General features: G+C 40.1%; 1 protein-coding gene across 1 annotated transcript; it reads right to left on the reverse strand.

The window, feature by feature from the left end:
- Nucleotides 1–838: 838 nt before the first annotated feature.
- On the reverse strand, nt 839–13,489 carry LOC131927215 (uncharacterized). Its single transcript, XM_059282954.1, has 10 exons — nt 13,443–13,489; nt 13,163–13,308; nt 12,315–12,357; nt 10,314–10,496; nt 6,852–6,976; nt 6,124–6,268; nt 4,232–4,422; nt 3,076–3,147; nt 1,957–2,083; nt 839–1,390 (listed from the first exon to the last, which is right to left on the reverse strand). The coding sequence occupies exons 2-10, from the start codon at nt 13,277–13,279 to the stop codon at nt 1,284–1,286; spliced, it is 1,110 nt and encodes a 369-aa protein (XP_059138937.1). The 5' UTR covers nt 13,280–13,308; nt 13,443–13,489; the 3' UTR covers nt 839–1,283.
- Nucleotides 13,490–14,344: the final 855 nt, after the last annotated feature.

The following is a 14,344-nucleotide window of genomic DNA, read 5'->3' on the forward strand; positions in this document are numbered from 1 at the left end:
AATAAAACAAGCTGTCTATAAGCTAAACAAACTGTCAATAAGCTAGACAAACATTTTAACTTTTAAACTTTTCAGATGTGTTTGGATGGGTGATGGGGTCAGATTGGATGGGTGATGGGGTCAGATGTGTTTGGATGGGTGATGGGGTCAGATGTGTTTGGATGGGTGATGGGGTCAGATGTGTTTGGATGGGTGATGGGGTCAGATGTGTTTGGATGGGTGATGGGGTCAGATGTGTTTGGATAGGTGATGGGATCAGATGTGTTTGGATGGGTGATGAGGTCAGATGTGTTTGGATGGGTGATGAGGTCAGATTGGATGGGTGATGGGGTCAGATGTGTTTGGATGGGTGATGAGGTCAGATGTGTTTGGATGGGTGATGGGGTCAGATTGGATGGGTGATGGGGTCAGATGTGTTTGGATGGGTGATGAGGTCAGATGTGTTTGGATGGGTGATGAGGTCAGATGTGTTTGGATGGGTGATGGTGTCAGATGGGGTATTTCGCACATGTTACAATGGATAATTACAACAAAGATAAATATACAAGTAGAAATCATGCATCAATCTAAGGCAGAAAATTGTTGTTAGGAGATGGACTTTTATTTACAAAATATTTTCAATAAATCAAAAATTTGATTATCATGAACCTATATGTTTGTATCTGCTAGCATAAATAAATAAAAAAATAAATAAAAAAATAAATATATATATATAAATATATATATATATATATATATATATATATATATATATATATATATATATATGTGTGTGTGTGTGTGTGTGTGTGTTAAATGAATAAATAATATACATTAAGTTTACCATAATAACCATTCGATGTTAAAGTAAAATTAATTAACATTAAAAAAACATGACGAAGGTGCTTGATGTTAGGAATAGGTCAACTAAAAGGTATTCGCCTCATTTAGTTTGGTGACGCATCTTCGATGATAACATAATTCAATCGATGACAATATCAGACACCAATAAAAAATTCAATCGATGTCACAAATCAGATTGGTGATACATATTAGATATTATAAAACTTCACTTGCTTTACCCAAATCAGACTTATAATTATAATAAAAATAATTAGACTTATAACCAATTAGATTAATGAGATATATTAGATGGAACCACATTTTTTTTAGTTGGTTTAACTAATACGACAAATGAGGAATGTATGATGGCACCATTTTTTTTTAATTTGTTCAACAAATTAGACTTTAACTAATTTGGCTGATAACGTATGTATGATGTTACCAAAAAGCACGTTCTTTAATTAACCAATCAGATTGATGAGGTGCAGGAGGACCACAGCGAGGAGAGGTAATCCATTCCCATTGAGCAGACTGCAGCGACCGTCCAGCTTATCGGGTCGGCTATCTTCTGCAAGTTAGGATTAGGGATTAGGATTAGGCCTTCTTGTGGATAATAACTAATTACGTTTTGATCAGAGCTACTCTCAGTGTTTTTATTTAGGCTTTTTTCTTCGGGGGGGGGGGGGGGGCACTTGATATTTTCGGGGGGGGGGGGGGTAAATTTTCCGGGTGGGGAGGACACATGAAAAAGTATATATTTCTATACAAATTCCGTATTATTCGGGAGGCTGGGTGGGGGGGGGGTAAACTTTTTTCAGGGGGGGGGAGAAATGTCTGTAAGAAATTCTGGTTACTTGTGGTTATTAAAGGTAAGATCTAATTAAGTTTAGATTAGGGATACTTATGCTTGTGACGGAGAAAAATATTTAATTAAGTTAGGATTTTGGGATACTTGCGGTTATTAAAATTAAGAAATAATTACGTTTAGATAAGGGTGACAGAGAAAAAAATTGACTAAGTAAGGATTAGGCTTGTGGTTATTAAAATTAAGAAATAATTACATTTAGATTAGGGTGACAGAGAAAAAAATTGACTAAGTAAGGATTAGGCAGGATTAGGCAGGATTAGGCTTACTTGTAGCTTTGATGACCATCCATTCCGTGACGCTTGGCACGCAGGTGTTCCTGCAGTACTTCTCAAGGTCAGTTGTCCAGCACTGGCACTTCTGCATGTCTTCTGGGAACTGGTCAAGTGGCTGGACCTGTAGGGTTTAGTGGGGTTCAGACACGTCTAGGGTTTAGTGGGGTTCAGACACGTCTAGGGTTTAGTGGGGTTCAGACACGTCTAGGGTTTAGTGGGGTTGGAATCCTACGGGGTTAATGGGGTTCGGGAATTCAATGGGAATGTCTCAGTTAAATGCGATTGTCTCAGTTCAATGGGCATTGTCTCAGTTAAATGGGGATTGTCTCAGTTAAATGGGGATTGTCTCAGTTAAATGAGGATTGTCTCAGTTAAATGAGGATTGTCTCAGTTAAATGGGGATTGTCTCAGTTAAATGGGGATTGTCTCAGTTAAATGAGGATTGTCTCAGTTAAATGGGGATTGTCGCAGTTAAATGGGGATTGTTTCAGTTAAATGGGGATTGTCGCAGTTAAATGGGGATTGTTTCAGTTAAATGGGGATTGTTTCAGTTAAATGGGGATTGTCTCAGTTAAATGGGGATTGTCGCAGTTAAATGGGGATTGTCTCAGTTAAATGGGGATTGTCGCAGTTAAATGGGGATTGTCTCAGTTAAATAAGGATTGTCACAGTTAAATGGGGATTGTCTCAGTTAAATGGGGATTGTCGCAGTTAAATGGGGATTGTCGCAGTTAAATGGGGATTGTCTCAGTTAAATGGGGATTGTTTCAGTTAAATGGGGATTGTCGCAGTTAAATGGGGAATGTCTCTGTTAAATGGGGAATATTTTGGTCTAATGGGGAAAGTCTCTTGTAAATGGGCAACGTCTTAAAATATTTAGGATAAAGAAACCACCTGACTTATAAATCCCAAATAAAATAATACAATTTTAAACACATGTACGTGTTTCATGAAAGGAGAACAAAAAACAAGCATTCTATGAATTACTGGCTTTTTCTGAGCGAAATATCTCGTTTTATTATTTTAATTAGATAATTTTCCCTGGCAATTCAATACAGTGTCGTTTTTCGCACTATTGACGGTAAGATTTTTTTAAAACAAGTAAATACTTGCCTTGACCATGTACTTGTCCGACTGCAACTGGTCAAAAAACACAAATCCATCCGGTTCAGTTTCACTCCAGACCTAATCCAGAGATTAGTTTAATTACACACTAATCCAGGGATTAGTTCAATTACACACTAATCCAGGGATTAGTTTAATTACACACTAATCCAGGGATTCGTTCGATTACACACTAATCCAGAGCTTAGTTCGATTATACACTAATCCAGAGATTAGTTTAATTACACACTAATCCAGAGCTTAGTTTAATTACACACTTATCCAGGGATTAGTTCAATTACACACTAATCCAGGGATTAGTTCGATTACACACTAATCCAGGGAATAGTTCAATTACACACTAATCCAGAGATTAGTTTAATTACACACTAATCCAGGGATTAGTTCAATTACACACTAATCCAGAGCTTAGTTTAATTACACACTAATCCAGGGATTAGTTTAATTACACACTAATCCAGAGCTTAGTTTAATTACACACTAATCCAGGGATTAGTTCAATTACACACTAATCCAGAGCTTAGTTTAATTACACACTAATCCAGGGATTAGTTCGATTACACACTAATCCAGAGAATAGTTCAATTACACACTAATCCAGAGATTAGTTTAATTACACACTAATCCAGGGATTAGTTCGATTACACACTAATCCAGAGCTTAGTTTAATTACACACTAATCCAGGGATTAGTTTAATTACACACTAATCCAGGGATTAGTTCAATTACACACTAATCCAGGGATTAGTTCAATTACACACTAATCCAGAGAATAGTTTAATTACACACTAATCCAGAGATTTTTGTTCAATTACACACTAATCCAGAGATTAGTTCAATTACACACTAATCCAGAGATTAGTTCAATTACACACTAATCCAGAGAATAGTTCAGTTACACACTAACCTTTAACTTATTCTATGTGTGCGCATGTCAATGTGAGTGTATATATATATATATATATATATATATATATATATATATATATATATATATATATGGGGTAGTCTATGTTTGTGTACTTGAATAAGTATTTTAAAAATACGTATAGTTGTGTCGTTTCTATTACCATAAACAAAGACGTCTGTCGGTTATTATAATACAGCTGTAAGGTTTAGAAAGATTAAACACATCTTGACTTACCTTGCCTTTGTATTCAATTTCATTTAGTGCGGACAGACCATAGTCCCAGGTCTTTCGAAACAATGAGATTTTGAAGCGCGTTATGGCGAACTTAACAGGAGAGAGCGAGAATTTGACAGCGATGGTGCCATTTCTGTGGTCTACAACTGCAATGGTGGGGGACCAGTCCATCGAGTGGGTGGATGACATGTCTGTAAAGGGGAGAGGTAGATGGGGGTCGGCACTGGTGTTTGATAGGAAGACGTATAATAGGCAGACAATCATACACTGTTATATAACAGGCAGACAATCATACACTGTTATATAACAGGCAGGCAATCACACACTGTTATATAACAGGCAGGCAATCACACACTGTTATATAACAGGCAGGCAGTCACACACTGTTATATATCAGGCAGGCAGTCACACACTGTTACATAACAGGCAGGCAATCACACACTGTTATATATCAGGCAGGCAGTCACACACTGTTACATAACAGGTAGGCAATCACACACTGTTACATAACAGGCAGGCAATCACACACTGTTACATAACAGGCAGGCAGTCACACACTGTTATATATCAGGCAGGCAGTCACACACTGTTACATAACAGGCAGACATTCGCAAATCGTTATATAACAGGCAGACGAACACATACGCAGTATTACAAATGATGTATAATACGAAAGTTCGCGCGAGTAGACACACACTCACACTCACACTCAGTCTCGTTAGCTCGCAGACACACATGGTGCTCAGGGACACACTGGCGCGCACACGCTCAGACACACACACAGACAAGTGCTTAGAGACACAACAGGCACATATGAGACACGTAAACACTCACGCACAGCGGTAGACACACACACACACACATTTACTTACAAATACCGGCTAAGGCGCACACATCACCGAAGGTGAGACTTACTGAAATACGAGCCAGTACATGGCCACCACAGACTTACTGAAATACGAGCCAGTACATGGCCACCACAGACTTACTGAAATACGAGCCAGTACATGGCCACCACAGACTTACTGAAATACGAGCCAGTACATGGCCACCACAGACTTACTGAAATACGAGCCAGTACATGGCCACCACAGACTTACTGAAATACGAACCAGTACATGGCCACCACAGACTTACTGAAATACTAACCAGTACATGGCCACCACAGGTGAGACTTACTGAAATACGAGCCAGTACATGGCCACCACAGACTTACTGAAATACGAGCCAGTACATGGCCACCACAGACTTACTGAAATACGAGCCAGTACATGGCCACCACAGACTTACTGAAATACGAGCCAGTACATGGCCACCACAGACTTACTAAAATACGAGCCAGTACATGGCCACCACAGACTTACTGAAATACGAACCAGTACATGGCCACCACAGACTTACTGAAATACGAACCAGTACATGGCCACCACAGGTGAGACTTACTGAAATACGAGCCAGTACATGGCCACCACAGACTTACTGAAATACGAGCCAGTACACGGCCACCACAGACTTACTGAAATACGAGCCAGTACATGGCCACCACAGACTTACTGAAATACGAGCCAGTACATGGCCACCACAGACTTACTGAAATACGAGCCAGTACATGGCCACCACAGACTTACTGAAATACGAGCCATTACATGGCCACCACAGACTTACTGAAATACGAGCCAGTACATGGCCACCACAGACTTACTGAAATACGAGCCAGTACATGGCCACCACAGGTGAGACTTACTGAAATACGAGCCAGTACATGGCCACCACAGACTTACCGAAATACGAGCCAGTACATGGCCACCACAGACTTACTGAAATACGAGCCAGTACATGGCCACCACAGACTTACTGAAATACGACCCATTACATGGCCAACACAGACTTACTGAAATGCGAGCCAGTCCTCACGTACATAGCTACCAGCTTGTGGTAGTTGTTCCGGTCTACGGGCTTGGCTGGCGGCAGGCTGTGGACTGTGACGCGGTACATGTTGCCTGGCTGGAGGTACTGGAACCGGTACTGGAACTCGAGCTGTGCGTCACGTCACCGTGTCAAATGAAAAAGGTCAAAGGTGAAGTGATTACGTCAAGTAATTACGTCAACTGATGACTTCAAGGTTACCGGGCCAATTTGGATGTTTAGGCGATAATTTTTTTTTTGTGTTCGTTTGAGCAAGGGTTTGGGCAATTTGTGTGTTTGTCTGTGTGTATGTGTGTATGTGTGTGTGCGTGTGTTTGCATTTGGGTAAAATTAGAGTTTGTTGTATTAATTGTTCGGGCAATTGGTTTCTATGTTTGTATGAGTTCCAGTTTGGGCTATTGGTTTTTGAGTTTGTATGAGTTTGGGTATGGGCTTTTGTGTTTTTTATTTAGTATGTGCAATTGGTTAACTTTAATTGCAAGTAGCTCAAATACGACAAATGCAGAACGGACGTTTATCCGAATGGACGTTTGCCCAAAAGGACATTTGCATGAATACGACAAATGTCCCCATTGACATTAGATCAATTGTGACGAATGCTGGAATGGACGTGTGTCCGAATGGACCTTTGCCCGAATGGACCTTTACCCGAATGCGACCGGTGCCAGTTCGACTAAATTCAACTCAAACTTGCCTTGTCCAGAATCGGTTGCTTCCCTTCGTCCAGTTTGATAGCTCGGCAGACGATACCAGGCGCTGATCCATCCTGTCGTTGTAGCTCCAGCGTAACCAGGTAAGCCACCACGGGGTATAATCTGTCTGTAACATAATGGGAGGTAACAGCCAGTACAGTGTGAGTCATCAAGGGGGATAATCTGTCTGTGACAAATGGGAGATAACAGCCAGTACAATGTGAGTCATCAAGGGGGATAATCTGTCTGTAACATATGGGAGGTAACAGCCAGTACAATGTGAGTCATAAAGGGGGATAATCTGTCTGTAACATATGGGAGGTAACAGCCAGTACAATGTGAGTCATCAAGGGGGATAATCTGTCTGTAACATATGGGAGGTAACAACCAATACAATGTGAGTCATCAAAGGGGATAATCTGTCTGTAACATATGGGAGGTAACAGCCAGTACAGTGGGTCATCAAGGGGGATAATTGTCTGTAACAAATGGGAGGTAACAGCCAGTACAGTGTGAGTCATAAAGGGGGATAATCTGTCTGTAACATATGGGAGGTAACAGCCAGTACAATGTGAGTCATAAAGGGGGATAATCTGTCTGTAACAAATGGGAGGTAACAGCCAGTACAATGTGAGTCATTAAAGGGGATAATCCGTCTGTAACGTATGGGAGGTAACAGCCAGTACAGTGGGTCATCAAGGGGGATAATTGTTTGTAACAAATGGGAGATAAGAGCCAATACAATGTGAGTATTAAAAAGGGGAATAACCTCTTACAAACAGTAGATAATAGCTCTTACAGTGTGTCACCAAGGGGAATAACCTTTTACAAATACGAGATAATTACTATTGTTCGACTCTGAGGTTGTGCTTCGCGATTCTGCACATATTATGTAACACAATATGAACCAGAGAGTATATTTTTAAAAATATGATTTGGTGTTGAACTTGGTATAAGGCGTAATAAAGAAATGCTTTTTTCCCACGTTTTCTTTAACTTGCTTTCTCTGTTTGTTTGTCTTTCCAATCAAATCTTGCGATCGAAATTTCTGGCACTTCCCAGATAGCTAGCGCGCTGAAATTTTCAGGGAAGCTTTCTTTTGGATGACCATTGAATATTCAATTGTTATTATTACTAAATTGATCAATGGAAACATTTTATTGAGCATTTTAGACCGCTATATAATCTATATATATAATTCTCCTCTGCTAGCCATTAGAAAAAAAACCAGCGACGCGTACCTCGCGCGCAGTGAAGCGAACGATCACATGTCGCCACAGGCTTAGGGGCAGGTAATTTAGCTTGAACCGAGTTTAAACTTACAGGAGGTAGGCCAGTTTGGGGGAGACGATATGGTCGAGTGGTTGGGCACACGATTGCTATCCCACTCGACACGGGTTCAAATCTATGTGTTCTAGTCAGTAACGTATTCAAACAACGTGTTTTTTACGAGTTGTCTTTTTACGAGTTGTCTTTTTACGAGTTGTCTTTTTACGAGTTGTCTTTTTACGAGTTGTCTTTTTACGAGTTGTCTTCGTTTACCCAAAAAAAAAGTGAAAAGATAAAATCGATAGCAAGATTTTAATGCAAACAAACAGACAAAGACTAAAAAGTAGAAAATAATAATCATTAAAAAAGTTTTAAAAAACCCACGTTTTCTGATTGAACTAAAAAGTAGAAAATAAATACTATACATCACAATAATGCAAGCGATCACTCTACTATAAGCGATCAAAAACGTGGGGCGCCGTGATTTTCTTACAGTTTCTAATACTGTTGACTCTCTACAAGCTCCCTAATAAAAGTCAATAGTATTATCTAATCAATAGTAATATAACTTTTACTTCGGCGCCCCACGTTTTTCATCGCTTATAGTAGAGTGATCGCTTGCATTATTGTGATGTATAGTATTTATTTTCTACTTTTTAGTTCAATCAGAAAACGTGGGTTTTTTAAAACTTTTTTAATGATTATTATTATACTCTGTCTTTGGTGTTAGATAGGTCATTACAACTATATTAAATCGAATAATAATGCAGTTTCTTATTTTATACGTTTTTTTTTTTAAAAATCCCATAGTCTTTATTTCAGTCTTTTTGTGGCCTTTCTTTTAACTCAATACATTTGACAAATACAACGTAAGAATTTATATTTAAAAAAAATCTAATTAGATATGTCATTAAAAATAAATTTCAAGATTACTAAATTCAATAACTGAAGGGGATATAACTTGATTAATTTGAAGATAACAATCAGCATGTCTGTGATGGTAAGATTCACGTCATAGATCTGACCAACTACATTTAAAAGTAACCAATGCTTTTACTAAAGAAAGCAAGATTGTTCTATTAATTTTAATTTTCAGAGCATTAAAAAAAGTATGTTATTATATATATAATTTTTAAAAATTTTGGTATGATAAATAATGTTGACATAGCTGACTTAACATTCAATTTTTATGAACACAGTAAATCTTTGCAATGGTGTAGTGAATTATTTCTTTTTCTCCCCACTGTTGTGATTCCCATCCCATTTGTATTAGAGGTACCCACTTGTGTTGTCATTTGTGAGTGAGGTGTGTTCACTCCCCGTGTTGTGAGCTGTTGTCAGTTGTGTTGTTGTGCTCTGTCGTGTTTGCTTCAGTTTCTAGTGCCGGTAACCGCTTGCATAGGGGCCTCAATCTACTGTTTATGTCTCATTGTAGTGTTTTCTATAACCAGGTTAGTCCTCGAATATTTGATTGAAGTGTGACATATTTGATTTTTTAAATAGATGCCACTGTACTCTAGTGTTAGAACCAATGGGTTAGTGAGGAACATTTTAGTATAGTTGGGCAGATGAAGTAGAGTTCATGTTTCTTGAGCTTGGCATATGAAGGGATAATGTTGGCAGCACTATGCCCAACCGCCTTTACTGTTCCTGAGTTAGGTGGACTCAGGGGTGTTCCACTGATTTGAACCCGGATACGAACTCCAGACCATCGAGTTAGTAGTCTAGCTCTCTACCGCAAGGCCACGCCGTCCCATAGTATAGTAATTGACTGTATTTTAATTTCGGTGCAAAATTTGCTAGTTCAGACCTAACTATCCACAGTGCTAAAAAGCAGTTCATGTTTTTTGACCTTAGATATAAACGGATGTTGTGGTCAGCACTATGCTCAACAGCTTTTACTTTCTCTAACGTGAGCCAGGTACCCATTAGAACTAGGTGGATTCAAGTTTACACTGTCCATTCCGTGTAATGAAAGAGATCGAGAAATTGTATGTATGTTAATAATATATGATGCGAGAGGTGGAACAGTTATAGCAGGAACACGTTAATAAAGTTGCTGCAATAATAAGAAAGAAAGGACATTGTCACCCAGTGGTGTAGGCAGAATTTGTCATGATGGGGTATTAACCCCCTCACACCACCCCCCCCCCCTGACTACGCCACTGGTGTAATCAACGCCACTATGCTCTTACACATCGTGACCGGGGATCGCCAGATGATCTCCGCCCCGGGGTACATCAGGCCCTTGTGGGTGGTCATCTCGTTCCACTGGGTGTTGATGTCGATGTGGGACGGCTTGTCCACCTGATAGCGAGTCCGTGGGATGCCTCGAGGCACGTCACGTTCTTCAAAGCTCTGGACGAATGGCTTGCAGGCTAGTAGGAAATGTATGGCACTAAATAAGGGCTGGCTAGTAGAAATGTATGCCACTAAATAAGGGCTTGTAGGATTGTAGGAAATGTATGGCACTAAATAAGGGCTGGCTAGTAGGAAATGTATGGCACTAAATAAGGGCTTGCAGGCTAGTAGAAAATGTATGGCACTAAATAAGGGCTTGCAGGCTAGTAGGAAATGTATGGCACTAAATAAGGGCAGGCTAGTAGGAAATGTATGGCACTAAATAATGGCTTGCAGGCTAGGTGGGCAGAAAATATATGGCACTAAATAAGGGCTTGTAGGATTGTAGGAAATGTATGGCACTAAATAAGGGCTTGCAGGCTAGTAGGAAATGTATGCCACTAAATAAGGGCTTGCAGGCTAGTAGGAAATGTATGGCCCTAAATAAGGGCTGGCTAGTAGGAAATGTATGGCACTAAATAATAGCTTGCAGGCTAGGTGGGCAGAAAATATATGGCACTAAATAAGGGCAGGCTAGTAGGAAATGTATGGCACTAAATAAGGGCAGGCTAGTAGGAAATGTATGGAACTAAATAAGGGCTTGCAGGCTAGTAGGAAATGTATGGCATTAAATAAGGGCTTGCAGGCTAGTAGGAAATGTATGGCACTAAATAAGGGCTTGCTGGCTAGTAGGAAATGTATGGCACTAAATAAGGACAGGCTAGTAGGAAATGTATGGCACTAAATAAGGGCAGGCTAGTAGGAAATGTATGGCACTAAATAAGGGCTGGCTAGTAGGAAATGTATGGCACTAAATAAGGACAGGCTAGTAGGAAATGTATGGCACTAAATAAGGACAGGCTAGTAGGAAATGTATGGCATTAAATAAGGGCTTGTAGGCTAGTAGGAAATGTATGGCACTAAATAAGGGCTTGCAGACTAGGTGGGCAGAAAATATATGGCACTAAATAAGGGCAGGCTAGTAGGAAATGTATGGCACTAAATAATGGCTTGCAGGCTAGGTGGGCAGAAAATATATGGCACTAAATAAGGGCAGGCTAGTAGGAAATGTATGGCACTAAATAAGGGCTTGCAGGCTAGTAGGAAATGTATGGCACTAAATAAGGACATGCTAGTAGGAAATGTATGGCACTAAATAAGGGCTTGTAGGATTGTAGGAAATGTATGGCACTAAATAAGGGCTGGCTAGTAGGAAATGTATGCCACTAAATAAGGGCTTGTAGGATTGTAGGAAATGTATGGCACTAAATAAGGGCTGGCTAGTAGGAAATGTATTGCACTAAATAAGGGCAGGCTAGTAGGAAATGTATGGCACTAAATAAGGGCAGGCTAGTAGGAAATGTATGGCACTAAATAAGGACATGCTAGTAGGAAATGTATGGCACTAAATAAGGGCTTGCAGGCTAGTAGGAAATATAATGTATAGCAGTAGTCATAGCTAATACGATCACTTGTAGTACACGGCAATTAAACAATTTACTGAATGGCTGGCTTAGCTCGAGATACATATGTACATCACAGGGGTGGTGTTTCTTTCACGCATCCTTTGGGAAGGGAGGGTGGGGGGCTACTATACTTTTGTTTCCCCCCCCCTCCCCGGAAATTTTAGCCCCATCCCTTGGGAGAAAAGTCTGGAAGAAACACTGACACTATCCTGGCGTAGTGCGTCCATGAAAAGTTATTAGCTGGATTTGGATTTTTAAAGATACTTATCTAACAGATATTAAAATCCTAAGCCAACAATGTCACTGCAACATTTTATATATATATATATATATATATATATATATATATATATATATATATATATATATATATATAAAGTATATCCTTACCTGAAGTTTTGTGCTCATTCTCGCACAGGTGCATGACAGTTTTCTGAAATATGAAGATTAAAATTATGTTGGCGTTTAACTTAAAGGTGAAGTAAAAGTAAAGATTCCTCTTTAGACCTAGCGATCCATTGGGCAGATTTAGTAGAGCTCATATGTTTCGTTTCTTGACCTTGGCATATGAAAGGATATGGTCAGTACTATGCCCAGTCAGCTTTACTTTCTGTAGCTTGAGTTAGGTACCCATCAGAGCTGGGTGAACTCAGGGACATTCTACTGACTTGAACCCTGATTCTTTTGGGATAGTAGTCTAGCGCTCAACTGCTAGGCCACGCCGTCTCTTTAAATATACTCAAGGCTTATACTATACATATCAGTCGAGGATAGGGATAAATATTTTAACAGTCGAGGATAGGGATGGATGTTTTAACAGTTGAGGATAGGGATGGATGTTTTAACAGTCGAGGATAGGGATGGATGTTTTAACAGTCGAGGATAGGGATGGATATTTTAACAGTTGAGGATAGGGATGGATGTTTTAATATACACACCACACAAGCACTGCTAGCACTGGACACAGCTATTACACTCACAGAGAGAACACACTTAAGATAATTTAAACACACACAATCAACACTTTCATCACACACACGCCTCACGCACACTCTTCACACACACACCTTACAACTCACACAATCTTCACACACACACCTTTCTCACACACACCTCACCCATACGTCACATACATACCTCACACAAAACACCTTATAATACACACTAGCATACACATCATAGACACACCCCTCTTACACACCCTTCACAAACACCTAACACCACCGTGCAGTACTCACCCTAGAAAAAAGTTCCAGAAAAACAAGGTTTGGGCTGCACGGTTCTCCTTTCAGTTCCGCCGGTTTCCCATCACAGCACGCGATAAGGACCAGCACTAGCAGGCACCACCCTCTCATGATGTGCCCAGACTTCCGACTCTTGAAATCTATGGACAACAAACGGTACGGTACCCAGCAAGATAGACTCACGGCTCTTGAGATCTATGGACAACAAACGGTACGGTACCCAGCAAGATAGACTTAGGCTCTTGAGATCTATGGACAACAAACGGTACTGTACCCAGCAAGATAGACTTCCGGTTCTTGAGATCTATGGACAACAAACGGTACTGTACCCAGCAAGATAGACTTCCGGTTCTTGCGATCTATGGACAACAAACGGTACGGTACCCAGCAAGATAGACTTCCAGCTCTTGAGATCTATTGACAACAAACGGTACGGTACCCAGCAAGATAGACTCACGGCTCTTGAGATCTATGGACAACAAACGGTACGGTACCCAGCAAGATAGACTCACGGCTCTTGAAATCTATGGACAACAAACGGTACTTAACGCTACAACTGAACGAAATGGCTCTAATGACAGACTATTTTTATGACGCACTGTGGGGGGTCTCGACGCATGCAAATGTTTCTTATGCCTTGTTATTATAACTTTGACATTTCTTATTAATGTGAAGTTCTAGCTCAGTTAATATTTTTAATATAGAAAGAATTGGCTGTTTTTAAAAGACGAAAACATGTTAGCTAATGTGTGACTTCCTTTTAGATGTACATAGTAAAGCTGTATTTCAGACCTGGCGGGACACGGGGCAGGTGAAGCAGAATTTACCTGTATCTGTGACCTCGGCATTTAAAGGGATAGTAATGATCATCGCCATGCTCGGTCGAAATCGGTGGGGGGTTTTTTAAAGAAAAAAAAACTTGTTGGCTGAGGTGTGACGTCTTTTTAGATGTGGGGGGGGTGGAGGGTGTCAGGCTTTTTGTGAGTTCTGATGATGTATGACAGTGGGGTGGGGCATGGGGAAGATACAATTCGTCAAACGAGCGTGAAGTCTTTTAGGAATGAGCCCTACAGTTACTAGACGTCTAGATCTATAAGACCTAGCAGAATCTAGATCTAGAATCTAGAATGATCTTTGTGAGTACGGCATTAAAATAGAACCTTAATGGGTTTTTTA

This window comes from Physella acuta, unplaced genomic scaffold, assembly GCF_028476545.2.
Source record: "Physella acuta isolate Inbredline_101_S28 unplaced genomic scaffold, ASM2847654v3 ptg001383l, whole genome shotgun sequence".
NCBI classification, from domain to species: Eukaryota; Metazoa; Mollusca; class Gastropoda; family Physidae; genus Physella; species Physella acuta.

What these genes read in the sequence shown, in the direction of transcription:
- LOC131927215 (XM_059282954.1), bottom strand. Translation starts at nt 13,279, where the DNA reads ATGAGAGGGTGGTGCCTGCTAGTGCTGGTCCTTATCGCGTGCTGTGAT. An exon ending in GAATGAGCACAAAACTTCAG is followed by an intron (nt 10,497 to 12,314) that starts GTAAGGATATAC and finishes ATTTCCTACTAG; the next exon opens with CCTGCAAGCCATTCGTCCAG. An exon ending in AGCAACCGATTCTGGACAAG is followed by an intron (nt 6,269 to 6,851) that starts GCAAGTTTGAGT and finishes CGTGACGCACAG; the next exon opens with CTCGAGTTCCAGTACCGGTT.